The 25,497-nt window shown below is 45.8% G+C and overlaps 1 protein-coding gene across 3 annotated transcripts; it reads right to left on the reverse strand.

Moving 5' to 3' along the window:
- Positions 1 to 4,023: 4,023 nt before the first annotated feature.
- LOC110485184 (protein Wiz) lies at positions 4,024 to 24,880 on the reverse strand. 3 transcript variants are annotated; one of them, XM_036941211.2, is made up of 17 exons: positions 24,585 to 24,880; positions 23,812 to 24,007; positions 23,476 to 23,659; positions 23,065 to 23,140; positions 20,613 to 20,761; positions 18,779 to 20,512; positions 16,983 to 17,426; positions 16,441 to 16,806; positions 13,427 to 13,546; positions 11,332 to 11,841; positions 10,791 to 11,234; positions 10,161 to 10,652; positions 9,490 to 10,032; positions 9,048 to 9,262; positions 7,954 to 8,245; positions 7,696 to 7,861; positions 4,024 to 7,383 (listed from the first exon to the last, which is right to left on the reverse strand). In XM_036941211.2, the coding sequence occupies exons 2-17, from the start codon at positions 23,935 to 23,937 to the stop codon at positions 7,008 to 7,010; spliced, it is 6,237 nt and encodes a 2,078-aa protein (XP_036797106.2). In that variant the 5' UTR covers positions 23,938 to 24,007; positions 24,585 to 24,880; the 3' UTR covers positions 4,024 to 7,007. The 3 variants fall into 3 exon arrangements, with proteins under 3 accessions (XP_036797106.2, XP_036797105.2, XP_090050570.1); XM_036941210.2 differs by having other exon boundaries at positions 16,429 to 16,806; XM_090194444.1 differs by lacking the exons at positions 16,441 to 16,806; positions 16,983 to 17,426; positions 18,779 to 20,512; ... (3 more) ...; positions 23,812 to 24,007; positions 24,585 to 24,880 and adding an exon at positions 15,810 to 15,935.
- Positions 24,881 to 25,497: the final 617 nt, after the last annotated feature.

The raw sequence follows: 25,497 nt of genomic DNA on the forward strand, positions 1-25,497 counted from the left end.
ACACAAAAAAAACGAATAATTGGTCAGGAGCATGTAAAATGTCAGCCATCCTCTTCGGGGCCATCTTGTCTCGCTATACATCTACTTGTCTCGCTAGACATAGACATCTACTGTGTGATACAAAGTTATTCACCATATGAGGATCTACCTCTGCTAGGATTTCAGAAGGAGAAGTCCGAAACCAATAAAACCTACAGCAGGATGTCAAACTTGTTCCATGATGTCACATTCTGACCATAGTTCTTTTGTGTTTTCTTTGTTTTAGTGTTGGTCAGGACGTGAGCTGAGTGGGCATTCTATGTTTTGTGTTTCTATGTTGGGTTTGTTGTTTGGCCTGATATGGTTCTCAATCAGAGGCAGGTGTTTGTCATTGTCTGTGATTAGGAACCATCAACCATCAAGTTAAGTTCCTCGGCGTACACATCACAGACAAACTGAATTGGTCCACCCACACAGACAGCATCGTGAAGAAGGCGCAGCAGCGCCTCTTCAACCTCAGGAGGCTGAAGAAATTTGGCTTGTCACCAAAAGCACTCACAAACTTCTACAGATGCACAATCGAGAGCATCCTGTCGGGCTGTATCACCGTCTGGTATGGCAACTGCTCCGCCCACAACCGTAAGGCTCTCCAGAGGGTAGTGAGGTCTGCACAACACATCACCGGGGGCAAACTACCTGCCCTCCAGGACCCCTACACCACCCGATGTCACAGGAAGGCCATAAAGATCATCAAGGACAACAACCACCCGAGCCACTGCCTGTTCACCCCGCTATCATCCAGAAGGCGAGGTCAGTACAGGTGCATCAAAGCTGGGACCGACAGCCACCACTAACATTGAGTGGCTGCTGCCAACACACTGACTCAACTCCAGCCACTTTAATAATGGGAATTGATGGGAATTGATGTAAAATATATCACTAGCCACGTTAAACAATGCTACTTAATATAATGTTTACATACCCTACATTATTTATCTCATATGTATACGTATATACTGTACTCTATTTCATCTACTGCATCTTTATGTAATACATGTATCACTAGCCACTTTAAACTATGCCACTTTGTTTACATACTCATCTCATATGTATATACTGTACTCGATACTATCTACGGCATCTTGCCTATGCCGCTCTGTACCATCACTCATTCATATATCTTTATGTACATATTCTTTATCCCTTTACACTTGTGTGTATAAGGTAGTAGTTTTGGAATTGTTAGTTAGATTACTAGTTGGTTATTACTGCATTGTCGGAACTAGAAGCACAAGCATTTCGCTACACTCACATTAACATCTGCTAACCATGTGTATGTGGCAAATAAAATTTGATTTGATTTGATATTTAGGTAGCCTGTTTTGTGTTGGGTTTTGTGGGTGGTTGTCTTCTGTCTTTGTGTCTATGCACCAGATAGGACTGTTTTGTTTTTTTCACATTTGTTATTTTGTATTTTGTAGTGTTCACGTTCATTGTCCTTATTGAACATGTTGAACACTAACCACGCTGCATTTTGGTTCTCCTCTCCTTCAACGGAAGAAAACCGTTACACATGAGGGGGCCGAGTGTCTGCTTGTCACACCTTGATCTGTCTCACCTGTCTTTGTGCTTGTCTCCATCTCCCATCTTCCCCCATTATCCCCTGTGTATTTATACCGGCATTTCTTTTTGTCTGTTGCCAGTTTGTCTTGTCCCGTCAAGTCCTGCCAGCGTGTTCCCGTGTTTCCTGTGCTCTAGTTTTTGTTTTTCCTAGTCTTCCCAGTTCTGACCTTTCTGCCTGTCCTGATCCTGCTTGCCGTCCTGTACCTGCCTGACAATGATTTGGATTACAACTCTTTGCCTGCCTTGACTTACCTTTTGCCTGCCTCTTGTACTATAATAAACTCTGACACTCGTACTATCTGCCTCTGGGTCTTAGCCTGAGCCGTGATAGTACGAACTGGCCATAACTGACCCAACAGATTCGGACCAGCTCCGCAAAGCTGTCTCCTCCCAAGGAGCCACCATTGGAAGACACAAGGAGTTACTTCAAAACCTTTTGGAGGACCAAAAGCTGCACCCCTGCACTTTTCTCTCCCATCGTCTTACCCTTGCTGAGAGGAACTATGATGTGGGAAATTGACAACTCCTTGCAGTCAAGATGGCATTGGAGGCGTGGAGGCACTGGCTGGAGGGGGCGGAACAGCCCAACCTGGAATATCTCAGCACCACCAAGCGCCTGAACTCTAGGCAGTGTCACGTTCTGACCTTAGTTCCTTTGTTTTGTCTTTGTTTTAGTATGGTCAGGGCGTGAGTTGGGGTAGGCAGTTTATGTTCCTTTTTCTATAATTTGGGATTTCTGTGTTTGGCCTGGTATGGTTCTCAATCAGAGGCAGCTGTCAATCATTGTCCCTGATTGAGAACCATACTTAGGTAGCCTGGTTTCACTTTTGAGTTGTGGGTGATTATTTTCCGCGTCAGTGTTTGTTCCACACGGAACTGTTTCGGTTTTGTTATTTCACGTTGTCGTTTATTGTTTTGTTCAGTGTTCATTATTCTTATTAAAACAATATGGACACTTACCTCGCTGCGCATTGGTCCTCCGATCCTTCCTACTACTCCTCCTCGTCAATCCCTTTTCCGATTGTTTGGGGCATCCGGAAAAGAGAAGACAAGGTGAGCGCTACCATCAGTCCTGTGTCATGCAAACAGTAAAGCATCCTGAGACCATTCATGTGTGGGGTTGCTTCCCAGCCAAGGGAGTGGGCTCACTCACAATTTGCCTAAGAACACAGCCATGAATAAAGAATGGTACCAACACATCCTCCGAGAGCAACTTCTCCCAACCATCCAGGTACAGTTTGGTGACGAACAATGCCTTTTCCAGCAGGATGGAGCAACTTGCCATAAGGCAAAAGTGATAACTAAGTGGCTCGGGGAACAAAACATCAATATTTTGGGTCCATGGCCAGGAAACTCCCCAGACCATAATCCCATTGAGAACTTGTGGTCAATCCTCAAGAAACGGGTGAAAACAAAAACCCACAAATTCTGACAAACTCCAAGCATTGATTATGCAAGAATGGGCTGCCATCAATCAGGATGTGTCCCAGAAGTTAATTGACAGCATGCCAGGGCGGATTTCAGAGGTCTTGGAAAATGAAGGGTCAACACTGACTTCATGTAATTGTCAATATAAGCCTTTGACATTTATGAAATGCTTGTAATTACACTTCAGTATGCCATAGTAACATCTGACTAAAATATCTAAAGACACTGAAGCAGCAAACTTTGTGGAAATTAATATTTGTGTAATTCTCAAAACTTTTGGCCACGACTGTACTATCCACATCCTGTGTCTGCATCTGGGTCTTAGCCTGAGCCGTGATACTGCTGGTTTTTGGTTTCTACTTTTAATGTGTCCAATTAAGATGGATTTGCAGTCAAAGCCAATTTAAGTGCTTTCAACAATTGTACAGTCATTATATTGTAACTCCTTATTCACCTCATTGATTAGTTAGCTACATTAGCTCATTGACTTGAAGACATTGGGTCACAATGTAGGTTAATAGGAATTGATCTAGGAAGTGGCTCCCTGGGTTTCAGGAAGCAAGAATTAGTTCACTAATCTTTTGTTGTCTTTTAAATACTTAATTCCACATAATTCCCCCCCACCCCCCGATTGATTATGACAGTTGTGCAGAATCTCAGCATAATAAATTGGGGTAGTCAAGCCTGATAAATGTGTCACAAATCATACATAACATTTTCTTTCTCGACCTATTTTATAATTGTTTCTGTATTGGATGTTTTTTCTGTTCTGTTCTGTTGATCTTGTATTGTAAAAGCAACTTCTTGATATTCAACATAGAGAGCCTCTCCAGGATGACTATGGAGTACATAACCTGTCTTCTAGCTCCTCCTGCTGGCCCAATACATGTTAGTAAAGTGTTATCCAACATTAATTATCTTTAAAGCATTTTTGTAGGACAGACATTAAATTAACATGATCAAGCATTTAAGAAGACTCAATTCAAAAGTGGCTGAGTTTGAAATCACATTTAATGTTTGTTCACGAGCTGATTCACATGAACCTCAACCCTTTGTGTACAGTACAATTCTTCAATATTTTTATTATCATCATCAGATCATGGTCTTAGCTCTCCACACACTCATTCACACACACACCAACCCTCTGCAGCCAGTCATACCAGCTGAGGGGTACACACAGGCAATCTTAAAGGGGACTTAGTTGTAACACCAGCGGAAACTCATCTTACACGGTAACACAGTCACAAACCTGCCAGAGGCTAACCCTATCACGATGTGAACACTCACTGGTGGAGAAAAATCGGAACGTGCAAAAGTGGTCCCCTTTAAAGACTGAAGTATTTAGAGTCCTCTGATCTTAGGACACAACAATCACTCATTGTCTCCTGTCTTCAGTCACTCCCCATCCCCACCATCCCATTCTCATGAGCACCAATGTTCAGCTTGGAGAAACTAGCTAACAAAGAAAATAAAAAATACTCAAGGTTTCACCTCCTGGACTGCAAATACACAAATGCACAGAGCAATAAAAAGACATGTCATAGAAGGTTGAAACTAAATCACGATAAAAGGAATCAAGATCCATTTGTTTTGTAACTAGCTGTTAATAGAACTGTTAATAGCTCTAATAGCATCAACAGTTTCATAAGTACATGTAGTTATATATACGTATCTATATTCCACAAAAGGTATGGGGGATTGTTAGGGTCAAACAGTCATGTTTTCGACATAGTTTAATGCTTGAACAAACTTGAAAAGTTCATTTCTGTATGGACTCTTCAGTTATTGCTTTACTTTGCAGGAAATATAAACACTTACCTGAAGCAATGTGAAGACACGCTGGAGCGACAGCGTCGCCCCAGTTTAGAAGCTGTTCCACCAGAGGCCATACGTAATGCGTCTGGATTTAAGGGCACCAATACTTCACAGAGCTCTGACAGATAGCGACCTCTGTGGGCGTCCGTGTACTGGGTGCAACAATGCAGTAGTGTAACAGTTCCATGAAGCCAAGGCCGCTTATGTATGTCACTGCAACAGTCAGTCAACTCTGTGGTTCACATACTGGGAGTCACTGGATCCAGATGTACACCGATACATGTCCCTCGTCCAATGAGGAGCCTTGGTTGCTCCGTAGCTGTGCAGAGCTCCTCCCTATGAACAGGTCCCATGTAAACAGCTTACAGAGGCGAGACCAGGGAGTAAACACACTCTTTGGCACATCCTTAGGAGAATGGCAGATGCAGTCAAGTCCTGATCAGACTAAATAATAGACCAGATCCCATGATTAGCTAGATTTTAGCTACGGAGAGGTCCTGTGTGTTAGCTACTGTTGACCTCTGTCTAGCATTTAAAAGTCATTGAAAGACATACACATGCACCTCTTGTGCAAAAATACACACACACAAACAAACAAACACACATAGCTTATGCACTTAGATAAAAGTGTCACTGGCCTAATTTCAAACATTCCAATGTTCTAATTGAGCCTAAAAACAACCTAGTTCACCACATTCAAATGTATAATAAATAACAACCAAGGTTTTGGGTTTCATTGACAAGGCAAGAAAGAAATGGCAACATTTGTATGTGTGTCCGCATTGAAACTTGAAATAGTGACCTTCAATACTTCTATGGACCCTTTCATCTAAAGAATAGAGGAGTTTCATCAAGAGCTTAAATGCAGTTAGCTAAACAGTGTTGGGGACATCAAACTATGGAATAACATGATGACCAGTCTAATTTAATATGGCACAGTCATCTCAAATGATAAGTGCATTAAAAGGGATAGTTCACCCAAATGACTCATTGGTTTCCTTACCCTGTAAACAGTCTATAGATAAGGTATGACAGCAATCCTGGTTTAGTTTCCCTGGCACTGTTTTCAAATGCTAACATTTTAGCATTTGTGGCACAAATCCCATGGAACCGATATCAGCATTTATATATAAGTGACTTTGTTGTGCTTTACAATCAATTTTAGACACTTTCCGAATGATTTGGACATGATGTTAGAAAAATGCTAATATCATATACCCATTACTTAAATGGGATTTGTGCCACAAAATTTGGAAAGGGTGCCAATGAAACTAAACCACAGCATGGATTGCTGTGATACCTTGTCCATAGACTGCTTACAGGGTAAGGAAACCAATATGTAATTTGGGTGAACTATCCCTTTAACTACATTCAGAAAACATTAAGTTACTGTGTGACTGCACCTGTCAGCCTAACACTAAGGTGAATGGGACGTCCCTTCAAGGTGCTGCTTCCTCTACAGGGTCCTTCCTTTTCTCTGAAAGGGGCGTTTTCCTCATCAATCACTGCCCTAATCAATGGGGCATTTAGTTAAGTGCTAGGTGACATTGTCTACGTTAAAATTGTCTTATCAAAATAACGTGTAAATGGGCTTTTTAAGTCTGTACCATAGACTAAGCATGAATACAAAAACGTTATTTAAACTCCTTTTAAAATGTTGTTGAGGGAAGTAAAGCAGGAGCCATGAGTGTGCTCCTCTTAAGTGCTTCAAATATAAATGGGCGGAGCCTATCAGGTCTTTGTAAAGCACTGTTTAGAGCAGGGAGATAGGTCAAAGTTCAATATGGTTTAAGTTAACCTCTCGGTTAACCACTGAGCGGCAGGAAGTGTAACTGTCCACGTTACAAACTGAACATTCAGCTCAAACAAGTCCAAACAAAGAAGAAACAGCAGACCCCGAAGCCCTGGACAGTTGCAATCACCCACTCTGGTCAGGAGAGCTTGGGTTCCCATGGCAATGGGGCTTTGTAACCATCTGCAGAACTTCCTAGGAGAGGCTGGGGGTTGAGAGAGCTCGTTGGGGGAAAGCTTTCTTTAAACACTTCAACAACAGGTCCCCAGTGTTGAGGCCCGAAGGAACAAGTGGATGGAAAAAAGGCATGGCAAAGACATGGCAGAACAAAATGGTTAGAAGAATGTGTGGATTGTTATGAACCTGGGGGTTACAAGGACAGGGTGGGGATCAGGATCGGGGTGAGGGTGGACTCTGCTGAGGCTGTTGCCATTGGAGTGGCAGTGACAATTGGAGCAGACTCAGCCATTGGGGGAGGAGAGGGGCTGCAAGGAGGGGGAACAGTAGGAGCTGTGGTGTGGGTGTGGATGGAGGGTGAGGTTGAGGTGGGGGCAGGAGTTGTGGTGAAGCTGGAGGTAGTGGCTGGGACTGAGGTTGAGGTTGGGGTTGGGTTGTGGTCTTGGGCTGGGGGATCCGTGGTAGAGGGAGCAGGCTTGTTGTAGTTGAGGTTGAGGATGTGCTGCTGGAGGTGGCGGATCCAGTCCTCCTGCACAGAGAGAGGACCCTGGAACTCCACCTCACAGAACCTGGCGGAGAGAGGCAGAGAGCACACATCATACAACCACAGGAGGTAGACAGGAACGGTACATGGATCATTTTAAAAAATGTTGCTTTAATAAATCAACAGATTATAATTATCGTGAACGTTTTTTATGGCCCCTGGGCTGACAGACTAAAAGCACTCATTCACACAACTTCCAAATCTCAAGTGCCTCCCTATTCCTATAATAGAGCATAACTTTTGACCAGGGATATAAAGAAGTGCACTATATTGGGAATATGGCATACTTTGAGATTAACCGATGAGTTCAGTACTGCAGTTCCCCAGAGAAACTCACCGGCACCTGAGGGAGTAGATCTTTCCCACCACTTTGACCAGGGGGGTGGAAGGGGGTTTGGGCACCAGGGCAGGAATGGTGCCGGTGCGAGGGGGCTTGGGGGTGCCACTGTCCCTCTCTCCTCCCTCTGAGTGGGAGGGGTGTTTAAGAGGTCGCCGCTCAAAGCCTGGACATGAGGAGAGAACACCAGGCTGAGCATGAGATGGACAGGTATGTGTGTATGGCGAATAGTTGTGTGTGTTTGTGTGTCACACTCACCTCTGGGCAGGCGCACGTTGAGTTCACTGCGGGCCACCTGTGTGTGGGGAGGAAGGGTGTTGGAAAGTCGGGCGGGGCTGGGACTGTGACTGCTGTGGCTGGGTCGGGAGGGGGGAGTGAGACCTGCATCACCCTCTGCTGCCCGGGGTGATGCCAGGGTGAGCTCCCGGCCTACTCGTCTGGCCTGGGCCAGCCCCAGAGCCGCCCACTGGGAGGAGGAGGAATGCTTCTGGGAGGGCATGGGGGGGAGGAGGTCAGAGTCGGACGATGGGGAGAGAGACGAGCTGCTTTTCTGCAACATAAAAGAGAGGGATGACTGCTTCTCATTAAAATAGCTGTCTCAATGTACTCTAATAGAAGGACACGACAGAGTAATCTTCTAGTCTTTATGTGTGTCAACTCATCACAGAGGGAGTAATGGTGACACAAATACACTATGCTAATTCAGGAGGGATGGGCAACTCTATTTTCTAGAACATAATTCATCTGAATATGAAGGATCTATGTCACCCGGTGCTCTGGTTACCATAGCAACTATTAAGTCAATACCTAAACCTGTTGTGTCCCCCACAGAGGAAATATGTGGATATGAGAATCGTTGTGTTGGAGCTACATGATAGCAGATCTGAGTGATGCATTTAAATCACAAAATGTCTGGTGGTTGCTGAGGCCAATTCCATCTTTTGACCTTTAAAAGCCCATCTCCTGGCAGGTGGTGTTAGTTTGAGAGAGCTAAAGCATTATTGTAAACAATTCACCTGACCTTTAATGATATGGGTTGTCATGTCAATGGTCTAAACAGCCCTAACAGTGTGCCGACAGACCTCATAGCGGTCCGAAACCCACAACTTAAATGGACGAGGTCGGCACTAATAAAAAACGACTTTGCAATATTGCAGCTTGATTGTGCATTGTGTGCACAATGTCACACTGTTTACTCTAAGTCAATATTAATAATTGCTGCCTTCGCATGGACATTGGAAAAATTGAACTTTCGAGATAAATCTCACTGCAAGTATTGTGAGTAGCATAGTCCTTTTACTATCATCTATCACCATTAGATAAACTACTAAATAAATCAATTCCTCCCTGACCTTCTTGGAGGTGGAGCGGTTGGAGCCCTGCATGTAGCTGCGGTGCATCTCCACCACCCTGTGGGGCCGGCTGCGCATCCAGGCACTCAGCGTCTCGATGGGCGAACCGTTCACACACCACTCTGTCACGCCAAACTGCCGCAGGTGGGCCCGCGCGTGGCTAGCCAGCGCCTTGCGGTTCTCAAAGTAGAACCCACACAGCTCACAGCTGGCATCTGGGGACAGGGGTCAGGGGGTGAGAGAAGGCAAAGGAGGGGTGTTGTCATTCAGAGCTAGGCTTAAGTTAGAGACATTTGATTAATGTTTCATGAAAATTAAATGTATATAACATAACATATGTGTCATTCTCTGCTAAATGCAATGAGTCTGTACTAAAATACAGTCAGCAAGTTAAAGGATGACTGCAACTTTTCTGAGGATCTTTAGTAAGGTCATGGCTTACCCAGGTGCCCTCCGGCATTCTTGTCTGGAGAGGACTTCCCTTTGATGGAGAGGTCATGTGGCAGTGGCGAAAAGGACTGGGGGTGGGATGGTGACCTCTCAACTGGACGGCCCTCCTCCGTCAGGGGTCTTTTACCCAGCAGGGACACCGCAAAAAACTTCCCGGCGGGAGGGGTGGAGGAGAGGCCCACCGCCCCCAGGCCGTGCTTATGAAGCCGGGAGCCAGAGTGCAGCAGGTTGAGGGGGGATTTGCGGGAGAACTTGGGCGACTGGTAACCAAGGCCCCCCATCAGGCCTTCCCAGTTGGGGCTGGACCCCTGGCTGGTCTCCTTCTTCAGCCCCGGGGCTGGGGACGAGGTGCCCCCATTCTTGTGCATGAGTTCTCTCAGGGTGTCTATGGGGGAGCCGTTGACTGTCCACTCTGTGATGCCCATCTGGCGCAGGTGGGAACGGGCGTGGCTGGAGAGACCTTTACGGTTCTCAAAGTACTCCCCACAGAACTCACAGCGGATGTCCCGAGTGGGCTCTACTTCATGGGCTGTGACTATGGGAGGAACAAAGGGAGGGGGAGACAGAGAGAAGCAAAGAGACAGTAGAGAATAAAAACAAGGCATCACTTCAGTATGGATATTACCTTAATAATTACAAGATGGTCTTTCAACTTGGACTCACCCAAGTTAAGAGGGAGCATATTGTCGGAGCTGCTCCAGCTGCAATTCAGTGGCTCAGAGGAGTATCCCGCTGTTCCCCCCACCGCTCCTGGCATGGTGACTTCCAGCTGCATAGGCTCAGGCTTCAGCTTGACTATCAGGCTAGGGGAGGCCGGTGGAGCTGAGCCCATCTTACGCACTGTGGACTGGTGGCTGGGTGGGTGGGCGAAGGCAAAAGGGAGGCGACTCAGGAGGCTGGGCGAGGCAGGGGAGGACGAGGGGGAGCGAGGGGGTCCGGGGGATGGAGGGGGAGATTTTAGGGGCTTAAGGGGCAGGGCGCATGGTAGACCTCGACGTGTTATCAGCTCTCGCAGGGTGTCTATGGGGGAACCGTTGACTGTCCACTCTGTGATGCCCATCTGGCGCAGGTGGGAACGCGCGTGGCTGGAGAGGCCTTTACGGTTCTCAAAGTACTCCCCACAGAACTCACAGCCGATCTCCTTCACTGGTTCACCTGCAGGAGAGATGGAGAGTAGAGATGAAGATCAACTTAAAATAAGCACCTCAAGAAACTGTACATCAACAAGTCACTGATGCTGTATTGCATTGAATGGCGAATGAGTTTAGTTTCCATCATATGACAGACACTCACTGTGGGGGATGGGCGTGAGTTCCCCGCCACTCAAACGGAAGACCTGTAATTTGGAGGACTTGGGACGTTTGGAGGGCGGGCCAAACATTGAGGAAGCTGAGGAAGAGGTAGCTTTGGACCCAGATCCGCCCCCAATCGTAGTGACCTTGTAGAGGAGAGGTGTGGAGGAGGTGGTGAGGAGGGAGCGTTTGGGGGAGGAGAGGCTTGCCGTGAGGCCCCTGAGCCCTTGGGGCCCCTCAGGCTGCAGGGCGCTGGCTCTGTGCTTGAAGTCATCAGTGTGAATGAGCTGGTTGAGGAGGTCTATGGGGGAACCTTTGGACTCCGAGTACTCCACCCCAAAGTGACGCAGGTGGGCTCGGGCATGGCTGGACAGGCCCTTCCGCGTCTCGAACCAGGCGCCACACAGCTGGCACACTATGTCCTTGTTGGGGTCCACCTCCAATGCTGCACAGATGAGGAAAATGGGGTATGAGGAAATGTTTTACTTCAGACACCTTTACAACTTGTGCATTAATCAGTTGGGGATGAATGACACACTTACTGAGGTTGAGTGGGGCATCAGTCTCCTGTGGAGCCCAGAAGGGTTTGGCAGAGAGGTTAGAGGTGGTGCTCTTCACCCCTCCAGGCTTATGGTCCAGACAGCGCAGGGGGGAGGACACAGGCAGCAGGGAGGAGATGGGTGCCTTCCTCACCACAGGTGAAGGGGAGCAGGTCCTGATGAGGGAGGAGGGGGGAGGGGAGGCCACAGGGGAGGGAATGGAGAGAGGGATGGGTTTCTCGTCCATGTCGGTGTCTTGATATCTCTCCTCTTTCCGTGGGGTTGGCAGGACGGGAAGGGGCTTCTTGGCGACGGGGGGGCGGGGGAGGGGAGGGGGGAAGTGCACATCCAGAGCACGCTCCTTGGTGATCTGGTAGAGGAGGTCGATGGGTGCCCCGCTGCTCTCCGACATGCCGATGCCCAGCTGGCGCAGGTGGGAACGGGCGTGACTAGATAGGCCCCGCCTCGTCTCGAAGGGGGCACTGCACACCTCACACTTTAACAGGTTGGACACTATAATAGAGAGGACAACAGTGAGAGGGAAGAGATGCAGCTGACCAGCACACAGCAAAATACACAGAATATGGAAAAAGGTCCCTTTGCACATTTTATTTCAGTCATAGTTCAGCACTGGTGTATGTATTATTACATCATTTATAGCACTTCAATTAACGGACGGTGACAAAAAAGAGCAGGAGACTGTGTAGCTGAGAATTCTCAACTCCATGATACAATGGAGTTGAGTGGCAATGAGTTTGCTGCAATCCGTAGTTTTTGATACAAACAGCATTTTACATGACCGACACCGTTGTTTGCTAATGAAGAAGGAACAGCCCCATCGTTGAAGGACGATTGTTTTTGTTTTGGCAGGAGATGCATAGAATGCAATTGTCACCAAAAACTATAGCTACAACTCCCTCGGACAGCTGTATAACAATCTGGACAAGCACAGGTACAAAGTAAATGTTTCAAAAATTTAAAAAATTAAAGTATCGAGTGGCAGTGCATGTTTGAAGTCTCTAACTTCATACTCCATTGGAAAACAGTGAATTATGCAGCACAATTTGACAAAGGTCACATTATAGCCCTATTCAGACAGGGACTAGTATTAGCAGAGACGCTGGTTATGTAATTAATACACCAACATTTTAATTATTCCAGAGGACAATTCGCACGGTATACGTTTTAACAACTTGCAGCCTTTCATTCTTCATTTGTTTTCATTCAATTGACTCTTATGATGGAAGCCTGGAGGGTTTTATTCTAAGCGTGAAGATATGTCAACATCATGACAATAAAGGCTATGATAAATGCTTGGCGGCCAAATGTAAAGGTGTCCCCATAATGTTTAAATTGCGGAAGTGTGATCATAATCATTATTTTAGGGATCGACGGTAGACTGTCCTAAGGAAAAGGCTTCCCATCCTGCTGATGTGAGCTGTTGAACAGTGCTCTTGCACTTGAGATGGGTCTATGGATGAGAAAGTGAACTTGCCAATTCCAAAAAAGTTTAGCCCAGTGGGGAATCAGGGATGGCCTGTTTGCAACCTATTGCTTACATCAACAGCCACGGTTGAATGAAATAAGCCTAGGCACAATGTTTTTATATTGCACATTTAATTAAACTGACGCATTTGGTGATGTTCAACTTCAATTCATTGGCACAAAACATAGCCTATAAACAAAAGTATTCACTGTGAAACTTGATCAATTTAAGCCATTCATATAAAATATATGCGTAGCACTTTGCTTAAGCATCAATTCATCAAATCAGTTCTTGTTTCCTTGCTAAAACTGTGCTCGGCACCTGTCAAGCTCTTGTAATGTCTCGAAAAACACAGGGATGTCGTTATGCACAGGACTAGCATTATCAGAAAACCTTGGAGTTTGCCAAAAAACGTTAGGTTAATCTGGCTGGAATTTTTACTCTCCTGCCATGTAAAACTGACTGACTGTGATGTACATATCGTGGAGTTGAAAATTCTCAGCTAGGGGCTATGGTAACCTCAGCCACATCTGTCTGCCACCTAACAAAGCCTCCAGATCCCAGGGGACCTTTATGTCTCATCTCATCTTGCCCCATGTTGTTCAGTCTCACCCTTGATGTCAGCTTCATCCCTCGGGGAGGGGCTCTCTGGGTCCAGGGAAAACAGACCCTTCCTCCCTGGGCTGGAGGTCAAGCTGTCCAGTGCTGGCATCTGCTCTTCCTCCTCCCCGCCTGAAACACATTACACAACCAAATGAATGAGTCATTCATTAAAGAGTCATTAACCTGGGAGGATGTGAATTAAACATGGAGCCTAATGTCACCAGGAAAATTACATAAGTACTCATTTTGGTAACTAGTAACGCATGAAAATACACAACATGACCAAAAGTATGTGGACACCTGCTCGTCAAACATCTCATTCCAAAATCATGGGCATTAATATGGAGTTGGTCGCCCCTTTGCTGATATAACAGCCTCCACTCTTCTGGGAAGGCTTTCCACTAGATGTTGGAACATTGCTGCGGGGACTAATTGTTGGGCGATTAGGCCTGGCTCGCAGTCTGCGTTTCAATTCATCCCAAAGGTGCTCGATGGAGTTGAGGTCTGGGCTCTGTGCAGGCGAGTCAAGTTCTTCCACACTGATCTCGACAAACCATTTCTGTATGGACCTCGTTTTGTGAACAGGAGCATTGTCATGCTGAAACAGGAAAGGGCCTTACACAAACTGTTGCCACAAAGTTGGAAGCACAGAAAGTGAAAGATTTCCCTTCACTGGAACTAAGGGGTCTAGCCTGAACCATGAAAAACAGCCCCAGACCATTATTCCTCCTCCACCAAACTTTACAATTGCCACTATGCACTGGGGCAGGTAGCGTTATCCTGGCATCCGCCAAGCCCAGATTCGTTCGTCGGACTGCCAGATGGTGAAGCGTGATTCATCACTCCAGAGAACGTGTTTCCACTCCTCCAGAGTCCAATGGAGGCGAGCTTTACAAAACTCCAGCCAACGATTGGCATTTTGCATGGTGATCTTAGGCTTGTGTGAGGCTACTTGGCCATGGAAACCCATTTCATGAAACTCCCAGAGAACAGTTCTTGGTGTCCCCGTTCTGTGAGCTTGTGTGGCCTACCACTTTGTGGCTGAGCCGTCGTTGCTCCTAGACGTTTCAACTTCACAATAACAGCACTTACAGTTGACCGGGGCAGCTCCAGCAGGGCAGAAATTTGACGAACTGACATGTTGGAAAGGTGGCATCCTATGACGGTGCCAAGTCACTGCGCTCTTCAGTAAGGCTGTCTGACATGGGTGTGGCTGTAATAACCGAATCCACTAACTTGAAGGGGTATCCACATACTTTGTATATATAGTGTATGCATAGGCAAATTAAATTGTTTTTAAATAATACAATGTATTATGTTTCTGTATGAATAACAAAAAATACATCAAACCTTTACAATGGAGTAGCTAATAATGATAATAATACGATATTCATTAAAATAACTGCAATTTGCAGCGCTCATCAATTATTGGCGCTTCAGACATAGTCTGTCAAATAAATCACTTCTTCAAGTGTGTAGACCTGTGGTAATGGCAAAACACTCTTCGTTTTCCTGTTGTTGTACATTTCGTAACAGACACATGACAAAACTACCATTTTCTGCGACAAAACGGTAAATCATAAGCGACGTGAGTAGACAATGCTTTTTGTCTGGTGGGCGGCTCTGCGCTTGTCAGTTGATCTCGTCTCAGGGTGCTCGCAGAGCAAATGACACCTTTGATTTTTCTCGCTTTATTTGCAGCATCAAAAATGTGATCGCTGCAGCAAAATGATACCCTGATTTGATAAAACTATTAAAAGTAACAAAGTTACAAAATCCGGACTTCAGTTTTTATTATATAGCAGTAGTAGGCCTACAGTAACATCAAGTAACCTGACACTTAATAAAGTGACACTTAAATGTATTTTTAAGATCTAAATAAGTTTTGATACGATTACAGATTTGTAGTCCGTTATTCCTGTATTATAAGCATGAAGCAATGCATTCATAAAGAATGACACCAGAGCGACCACATTCAAGAAATCAAAGGAAAGTAAAATGGCGAGGATTTGGGAACTGTAGGTAATTTTAGAAATCCTGCAGTATTGGAAATAGTGAACGTCATCCGAGACGCACAAAATATATCACACAGAAAATGACAGTCCGCATCAAATGTTGCAAAACACATTCCTGCGCGCGTTGCTACAGTGATACAAGCAACTCGAACAATGACAAGAATGACACATTTGTAGCCAATGCCTTGACTTTGTCTATCTCACCTTTAGCGCGCGACAGTGATTTTAAATGGTCTAATATTATTATTATTTTTTACGGATAATGTGTCTTGAGACAATGTTGACGTACAGCAAACAATACGGGCTACGACGCGACGTGCAACAATGAAGCCGATTAATGTTTAAAGGGCACGGGCGTTACGGTGCGTGGTACTCACCGGTCAGTAGCTGCGGTGCATCGGACTCCCAGCAGCGAAAGCCAGACAGTTTTTCCGCTATTGTTTGTGTCTGCAGGGAGGTGGAAGCAGCCATTTTGCCCCCATACACATGCACCGCTAAACTAAGGCGTGACCAATCGAGCAGAGGCTGGGACAAACGCGCTGAGCACCACATCTCCCTCTAATATGCTTGATTTACAGTAACACTTTGTCCCAAATACTGCAGTTCATCATAGACAAGAAATCTGCTACATCACACAAGTCTCACAACTAGGGATTGATATTACAACACCAACAGGCAAAGTGCCACCACATCAGGAGAGTAGTTCCATTACATCAGGAGAGTAGTTCCATAATACAAAATAGTTGCAAAACTATTGCACAGAATCGTATTCATCATTCAATATCCCTTGTGCATTGCATTGCCACTGTCGTTACCATGGAGTTACCACATTCAGCACTGAGACATTTCTTTGGAAGTCTTATTCACGCTGATCAACCATCATGTAATCTACCAACAACCTATAACACAGTCCGACCACAGTGTGTTGTATTCATAAACCACAACGCCAGCTCAAAAAGGCATCCTACAGTACACACACCAGGTACACACACACACCTTCAGGCTCACCAACGCTGTGGTCTTTCTCCCAAGGCTGAGAAGGCGACGATGGCAGTAGGTTGGAGACTGTTGCACCTGTTGCCTCTTCACTCCCCTCCCCTCCCCCTGGTTCTTCCTCCTCCGTCTCCAGGTCTTCGTCCTCCTCCTCGTCTGAGGCTGGGCTGCGTGGGGGGGCTGTGGGGAGGACCAGGTCTGGGCGGCTGGAGAAGAGCTGCCGGAGGATATGGATGGGCGAGACAGTCACCTCCCAGTTAGTAATCCCAAAGTCCCGCAGGTGCGCCCTGGCGTGGCTGGACAGGCCAGCCCGGGTGTCAAAGCCAGCATTGCAGAACTCACAGCGCATCACACTGAACGTATCCGGGTCAAAGTTGGCAACTGGAGAGAGAGAAGGGCACATAAAAGGTCAGCAGTTTACAGACCGACTTGGAAGTTGTACACATCCTCTACCCTGACTGATACTTGTTACTTTGTTACATTATAGTTTATCACAAATATGCCACATCACACACCAGACAAGGTCCTAACAATGTAATAACAAAGATTCCAGATACCCTTTTTCTTCTTCTTCTGGTAGGAGAACTTCTTCTCAATGGCATTGACCTCCTCGGGGGATATGAAGTGGCGCACGTTGTAGCTGACGCCCACTCGGTTGAGGTGGCCCCTGACGTGATTGGCCAGCCCGATGCCGTTGTGGAAGCGATCAGGGCAGTAGGGGCATTTCCTCTCCACGCTCTTCAGGGTCCCTGTTTCCTCATCAATCTCCTCATAATCCTCATCTGATATGCCCTCCTCTAGGAAACGCCGGATATTCTCCTCTTCCTCTTCTTCGTCATGATCATCGTTGTCATCATCATCGTCATTTTCAGCAGCAAAAACCTTGTTACTCTTCTTTTCAAAGGCAACCTTTGTCTCCCCGTCCTCTTCCTCTTCCTTCACGGGCTTCCCTTCTGTAGAGCTTGAGGCTGTGAGGCTCTGTTGTTTTAGAGAGGAGTCATCTAGCCCAGGAAGGAAAGGGATATAGTATGAGGCTGAGCTGAGACAGCCATTTAGTACACAGTATTATAATAGAGAAGTGTTCAATCCCAGTCCTGGAGAGCCAATGGGTTTTTGCTGTGTCAGTAACTGGCTCAAACAATCTTCAACAGCAGATGAGCTAACTTTATATCACGTCAATTTACTACGTGCTATAGTGGCACATCAAGAATAGGCATCATATACAGAGACCCTTCAGGACAGCGATGGAACAAACTCTACAGAGGCCATTCAAACAGACGCAACATGAAGAACACAGTGATAAGATGCAATGGGGTGAAATTAGAAACAGACATCTACTCACCTAGCAACTGAGCCTTTATATTGATTAGGGGAGAGCGCAAGGAAGATAAGGCTGACTAAATTGTATTTGGTGAGGGGAGCCATGCATCACTGCATGCCAGGTGGCTACTTCACAACTCAGCCTGTCACTCACCCATCGCCTTGCCTCCCTCCCAACGGCCAAGGTAAGAGAGGAGAGTTTGGGGGTCAAAGCGGTTGGGATCATTGAGGACAAGGAACAGCGTGTGTCTTAGCTGGGCCTGCTGGCCCTCAGTCAGCCCCAGGCACTCTGCTGCCCCCCGCAGGCTAGCTAAGAAAATGAGTTTCAGCTGCATGGCCGGGGCAGGCACATCCATAGGGCATGGAGGGGAAGCAACGGGCAACCCAGGTTCAGTTATGGGCCAGGCAGGGACTGCTGAGCATTTTCAGTTACGGCCAACCCAGTGACTGATCTGCAGGCTTGTGATATTATTTGATAGCACTGTCCAACAGTACACATGAATGAAGCACAAGTTATGCATTCTAGGTGAATATAATTAAATATCACAGGTTACCCAACTATGCAGGTCCAAGTTGAAAATAAAGAGAGAAAATATTGAATTGGAATTCGGAGTAGCCTCAGGAGTCCAAAATATTCTGGACAGTAGAATATTTTTGCTTATGGATATACATATAGTGTGGCCATTCTCTAGTGCAGTGGTTCCCAACTCCAGTCCACAAGTACCCACAACAGTACACATGTTTATTGGAGCTCCAGACAAGCACACCTGATTCAACTTGTCAACTAATTATCAGGCCCTTATAAGGTGTTTTTTGTCCGGGGCTACAACAAAAAAGTGTGCTGTTGGGGGTACATGACTGGAGTTGGGAACCACTGCTCTAGTGTATCAGACCATTAATGATGAAAGGTTTTTCTCAGAATTAGCATGAGAGCAGTTTAATAGGTGAGACTCTAAAGAAAGTCTAAGGTATTGGCTTCTTTCAACTGTATTCGAGAAGGCTTGAGGGGATAGGTTCTGCAGCTTAGTCTCACCTCGGAGGGATCGAGCCCTGGTGAGCGGTTTGGATCCAACAAGTGATTCAGTCTCTTTTTGGTTCATATCGGTTGCCAGGTCAGGGCTCTGGCGCTGTCTTTGTGCATCATCGGTCTCAGGTGGACCGCTGTCCAGTCTGGGATTTGGCCGGAGGAGTTCTGTCCCCGCCTTCCCTCTCCTATTTGCCCTCTTGTTCCCGATGGTCTTAAAGGCTAACTCTCTACGCTGGGGAGCTGTAGCAGTGTTTGATGGTTGGGGCTGTGTGTCACTGTCCTCCATAGCAGAGATCCAACTAGAGGAAGACTTACTGGCCTTTGACTGGCTTTGGCCCTCTGGTGGAGAGACAGGCTTAGAAAGCTTATCAGAACATGGTTGAGAGGAGGCATCAATTCTGGACCCTGGACGGTTAATCTCTTCAGGCCCTTCCCCACAGATGGAGGTCTGCGCAGGGTGAGCCACGTGTTGGTGCTCCTTTAGAACAGTTTGACTGGAGGCCTGGAAGGCACACTGATCACAAGTGAGAGAGATGGAGGTCAGGCCAGAGGCAGATCCAGGTGACACAGGCAGCTCCATAGGAGTGAGCTTTGGCTGAAAGCGTGGAGAGGCTCGCTGCAGACCAGTAGGTTTTCTGTTGTGGGTCTTGGCATGGTTGGCCAATGCCTGTGAGGTGCGTGTACTGAAGTCACACTTGAGGCAGAGATAGCGACGATTGGCTGGGCCTTTGACCTTTGCTTTGACTGGGGTTTTGGCTCGAGCTTTGACTGGGGCCCGAACTGGAACTGGATCTGGCTCTGTGATTGGAGCTGGATCTGGCTCTGTGAATAGAGCTGGATCTGGCTCTGTGAATGGAGCTGGATCTGGCTCTGTGAATGGAGCTGGATCTGGCTCTGTGAATGGAGCTGGGACTGGCTCTGTGAATGGGACTAGAGCTGGAGTCGTGACTGGAGCTACAAAGGGTTCTAGGACTGGGCTTGCAGGTTTGGTCACCTTGCTCGGCTCACCCTGTGTAGTCTCTCCTTTCCCACTGTCACTCAGCTTCCCAATCTCCTCCAGGATCTTCTGACGAGACTCCTGGTGTCGTCTGTTGTGGTCCGCCAGAGCCAGCCTGTTTGACAGGTTCCATCCACACTCCACGCACCGAAATCGCGCGCCTTTCACTCCGCGCTCCCTCCTGCCAGCCCCCGGCCTGCTCTGACTGTGCTCTTGCATGTGATCCTGCAGGTAGACCTGCTTCTTGAAGTAAATGCTACATTCCACACATGTGAAAATCTCTTCACCAAGCTCTCCCTCTCCTCCTTCTTCTTCACCACCCTTTTCCTCTTCTACCTTCTCCAGATCCTCTGTTGCCTTTTCCAAGTCCTCCTTAAAGTCATAGGCCCCTCCACTCACCTTCACTGGCACCAAGCTCTTTGCTCTTGAGGAAGCACCCCTTGCCTTCATCCCAGCTCCTGTTGATGTGCGTTCCCAGGAGCCCTGGCCAGAGAAGGACCTGAGCAGGGCCCTCTTCTTCTTCCGACGCTGGATGAAGGTGCAGTGTGCCCAGGGTGCTGGTGGGGGGCTCTCTGTGTCTGAGTCCCCAGGAAAGGTGTACACATCCCGCTCAGGTTCCTTGTCCTTCCCTGTCAGGTCTTCTTCCTCTCCTTCCTCTTCAATTTTGCGCCCCTCCTTTGATGTCACTTTGGACTGAAACAGTTCAGCTTTCTCCGATATATTCCAGACTCTGTCATCTACCACTGTGGATGGTTAAGAGACAAAAGGAAATTAGAAAAGGAGTTATTTTGAAAATAAACTATGTTTTATCTGGTGTTTAACCTTGCTCCACATCATGCTTACATTCTTTTGAACTGTGTTGGCCCTTTTTTGGCTTCTCTCTGTGTGTATTAGGCTTGTCTTGGTCCCGCTCCTCCACATGGCTGAGTAGGTTTGTCTCAGTGGGTACGTGCTGCAATTGTTCAGTTGCTTGGTGATCCTCACTGTCAGGTCTGGACAAAATTATACAGAAAGAGACAGTTGTATGAGTGGGTCAGAAAGAGCAATGAGTCCCTTATCTGTCTATCTGACCATGTGTCCGCCTAACCTGTTAGTGTGTCCGATTGTCACTTTATTTGACCTCTCTGGTTTACTGTCTGTCTGCCTTGTAGTGTCGTGTCCTATCACTCATACAGTTGAAGTCGGAAGATTACATACACTTAGGTTGGAGTCATTAAAACTCGTTTTTCAACCACTCCACAAATTTCTTGTTAACAAACTATAGTTTTGGAAAGTCGGTTAGGACATCTATTTTGTGCATGACACAAGTAATTTTTCCAACAATTGTTCACAGACAGATTATTTAACTTATAATTTCACTGTATCACAATTCCAGTGGGTCAGAAGTTTACATACACTAAGTTGACTGTGCCTTTAAACAGCTTGGAAAATTCCAAAAAAGTATGTCATGGCTTTAGAAGCTTCTGATAGGCTAATTGACATAATTTGGGTCAATTGGGGGTGTACCTGTGGATGTATTTCAAGGCCTACCTTCAAACTCAGTGCCTCTGCTTGACATCATGGGAAAATCAAAAGAAATCAGCCAAGATCTCAGAAAAAAAATGTAGACCACAAGTCTGGTTTATCCTTGGGAGCAATTTTCAAATTCCTGAAGGTACCATGTTCATCTGTACAAACAATAGTATGCAAGTATAAACACAATGGGACCACACAGCCGTCATACCGCTCAGGAAGAAGACGCATTCTGTCTCCTAGAGATGAACGTACTTTGGTGCGAAAAGTGCAAATCAATCCCAGAACAACAGCAAAGGACCTTGTGAAGATGCTGGAGGAAACAGGTACAAAGTATCTATATCCACAGTAAAACGAGTCCTATATCGACATACCCTGAAAGGCCGCTCAGCAAGGAAGAAGCCACTGCTCCAAAACCGCCATAAAAAAGCCAGACTACGATTTGCAACTGCACATGGGGACAAAGATCGTACTTTTTGGGGAAATGTCCTCTGGTCTAATGAAACAAAAATAGAACTGTTTGGTAGAGGTCGACCGATTATGATTTTTCAGCACCGATACCGATTATTGGAGGACCAAAAAAGCAGATACCGATTAATTGGCCGATTTTGTAAAGATTTTTATTTGTAATAATGACAATTACAACAATACTGAATGAACACTTATTTTAACTTAATATAATACATCAATAAAATCAATTTAGCCTCAAATAAATAATGAAACAAGGACTAGTTAACTGTAAGGTTGCAAGATTGGATCCCCCGAGCTGACAAGGTGAAAATCTGTCGTTCTGCCCCTGAACGAGGCAGTTAACCCAGTTAATTTGTTCTTAACTGACTTGCCTAGTTAAATAAAGATTAAATAAAGGTGTAAAATAAAAAAAAATAATAATAATTGTCAGAATCGGTGTCCAAAAATACAGATTTCCGATTGTTATGAAAACTTGAAATCGGCCCTAATTAATCGGCCATTCCGATTAATCGGTCAACCTCTACTGTTTGGCCATATTGACCATCGTAATTTTTGGATGAAAAAGGGGGAGGCTTGCAAGCCGAAGGACATCATCCCAACCGTGGCAGCATCATGTTGTGGGGGTGCTTTGCTGCAGGAAGGACTGGTGCACTTCACAAAATAAATGTCATCGTGAGGAAATAAAATTTTGTGGATATATTGAAGCAACATCTCAAGACATTAGTCAGGAAGTTAATGCTTGGTCACAAATGGGTCTTCCAAATGGACAATGACCCCAAGCATACTTCCAAAGTTGTGGCAGAATGGACAACAAAGTCAAGGTATTGGAGTGGCCATCACAAAGCCCTGACCTCAATCCTATAGAACATTTGTGGGCAGAACTGTGCAAGCAAGGAGGCCTACAAACCTGACTCAGTTACACCAGCTCTGTCAGGAGAAATGGTCCAAAATTCCCCTAACTTATTGTGGGAAGCTTGTGGAAGGCTACCCAAAACATTTGACCCAAGTTAGACAATTTAAAGGCTATGCTACCGAATACTAATTGAGTGTATGTACACTTCTGACCCACTGGAAATGTGATGAAAGACATAAAATATGAAATAAATCCTTCTCTCTACTATTATTCTGACATTCTAATTCTTAAAATAAAGTGGTGATCCTAACTGACCTAAGACAGGGAAGTTTTACTAGGATTAAATGTCAGGAATTGTGAAAATCTGAGTTTAAATGTATTTGGCTAAGGTGTATGTAAACTTCCGACTTCAACTGTAACTATCTTCCTGCTGGCTGCCCTTCTATTCCTCCATCTCACCTGAGTCCAGAGGAGGGGGATCCTGGGCTGTGAGCGGCCAGACCATGAGGGTTAGAAAAGTGCTGTAGCTCCTCCTCTGACAGACAGCGCAAACCACAAAACAGACAACAACAGGAATGTCACTTCACATGTCGGCCACCCACAGGTAAATTCACAGGCAAAGATTTACAGTAGTCATTCCTAGTAAGAGACACAGTTCTGACTACAAGCAGATGGAGGAACATTGAAACATTCCCGGAAGTGTCAACAAATATAGCTGTGGGTGATACCAACAAGTTTAACTGATAGCATCACATTTAGGAAAGCCCATAAACTACACCACTGACATAGACGGGACACACTTACAAATGCAATAGAATGATTCATATTGTGTTCATACAAAGCTCAGTAATAAACCAGTGTGGTAACTACCGTCTAGTGTCTCTTTCTCAGAGTCAGAGTCCCAGGTCAGGGAGGAGGGAAAGGCTGAGGGCCTGATGCTCCTCTGTGCACTCCTCCCTGATTCCACCTGGGATAAGGGGCCTCCGGTCCTCTCGAAGTCCCCATTGTCACCACTGGACCATGGGCTCCCACTGAAGGTTAGCTCGTCTGAAACCTGTTGATGACATTGATGCAATCTCACAGCAAGAGGCAGCATACTGAATGCAACTGACATTGATTCTGAAGTCTGTGATTTTCACTTATGTAAAAGCCTATGTTTTAGCAAATGCAGAATGTGGTGGTCGACCATGAAAGGATTATCTTTACCTGTAAAGTGTGATTTAGGAGGTTGTGTGTTGCGGTGTCCTGTGCTGAGAATGAGGGTGGTGGCCCATAGCTGCTCACTGAGGTGAAGGAATCCCTGGGGGAAAGAGAATCCCCCTCTAGCTCCATGGTCCCCAGAGCACAGTATGGCGTCCCACTACTGACCACTACAGTCTACATTGTGTGGTGTTCTCTTCCACTGTTTTCATATACACAAACAACACACACACATACACACGGGGTACACTTCCACAATACTGTCATAACAGAGAGATAAGCAGCACTCCATAAAAGGTGTTCTGATGCACACAAAACAACCAATTTAAAGTAATTGGAAAATCATGTCACTAATTTGGGGGTCTGGGTTGGCCACTTGATTTTCTGCTTCAAATGCTGCATTTTCAGTGAGCCACAATATCACACCAAGACGTTGATGAATTTGACAAATCGTAAACGCAAGAGATCGAGCATCGCGCAGTGGCGTCACAGGTTCAGCCCACTGCAATTTTGGGAATGTCTGACCCATTTTCACAATGTCTGGTGACATTGTGAGAATATAACATATTTCCCAAATGGCCACGTACAAAAGTATACTTTTATTCAGGCCCTGTCTCGCGTGTTAGCTAAAAATAAACGAAAATGCAAGTAGCTAACACATCAAGGTGGGAAAAAAATGCTATCTACCTGCAAGGGCATTGTGGATGGATGTAGCAAGCATTATATAAATATGTGAAAAAAAATATATATTGTAATAACGCCCGTTATTATGTACTCACGGAAAACGGCCTGGCTTGTGGTCTGAGGAAAGGAGTTGTTTACGCACCGTTCTCCATGCTTCATATGGAACAAAGCTACGGATATCCTCAGTCCATGAATGCATGTAGAGTGTGTTACTATAATTTTGTCACATCGGTGCTACATTTTTTCCATGAACCCGCTTGCAGACCACACGCTCGACTCCATGTTATTTGCCTGCAGGCACGCCAAGGCTACGTGAGTGACGTCGATTCAGAACTGCGTTCATGCTATCCCTCTCAAATCCATGTTTCAATTTATATGCGCCACTACACTGACAATACGGTATAATGCAGATAGCTTGACTACGGATAGTTTGATCGCAGTGTTGGACAGCGGAAAAGAGTTTAGAGCAAACGTTCAAGTTCAACTTCTGCGGTCGAATTCGAGTTGATTGCATTGCACTGGAAAAGTGCAATGGTAAAATGTGTGTTTGATGTTATGCACTAGTATTTTTGGGCATTTATGATTCAACATGATAAACAGAACAATATCACAAATAGTGATGTGTAAATCTTTGTTTCTGTCTTTTACATTTTTTTATTATTTTTTTTACAGTAGGTGACACTAGTGAGCTGCCTGTGACCAACAATCAGATTATGTACTAAACCTATGACTACGTAGATTTATGAAGACCTAGCTTTCAGCCCATTAACTGAACTATAGAATTTCTCATATCACAAACTGCATCAATTTGTGTATTATGCACAAAGGGGCAGGGTTAGAGCGTTGGGCCAGTAAGAGGTTGCTGGTTCAAATACCAGCACAGATAAGGTGAAATAATCTGTTGCTTTGCCCTTGAGCAAGGCACTTAATCCTAACTGCTCCAGGTGCGCTGTACAATGGCGCCCCTGGCCGTGACCCCACTCCCTGCGGGTGTTTCACCAAGATGAC

The sequence above is a fragment of the Oncorhynchus mykiss genome, chromosome 13 (genome assembly GCF_057628025.1).
Source record: "Oncorhynchus mykiss isolate SJ-2025 chromosome 13, ASM5762802v1, whole genome shotgun sequence".
Lineage (NCBI taxonomy): Eukaryota > Metazoa > Chordata > Actinopteri > Salmoniformes > Salmonidae > Oncorhynchus > Oncorhynchus mykiss.

Bases quoted from the DNA above. Each gene is read 5' to 3' on its own strand.
- LOC110485184 (XM_036941210.2), bottom strand. From the start codon at position 23,937: ATGGAGCTAGAGGGGGATTCTCTTTCCCCCAGGGATTCCTTCACCTCA. The intron at 20,513-20,612 runs GTAAGCATGATG...AACCATCCACAG, and splicing joins CCAACACAGTTCAAAAGAAT to TGGTAGATGACAGAGTCTGG. The intron at 7,862-7,953 runs GTGAGTGTGACA...CCTCATGTCCAG, and splicing joins CAACGTGCGCCTGCCCAGAG to GCTTTGAGCGGCGACCTCTT.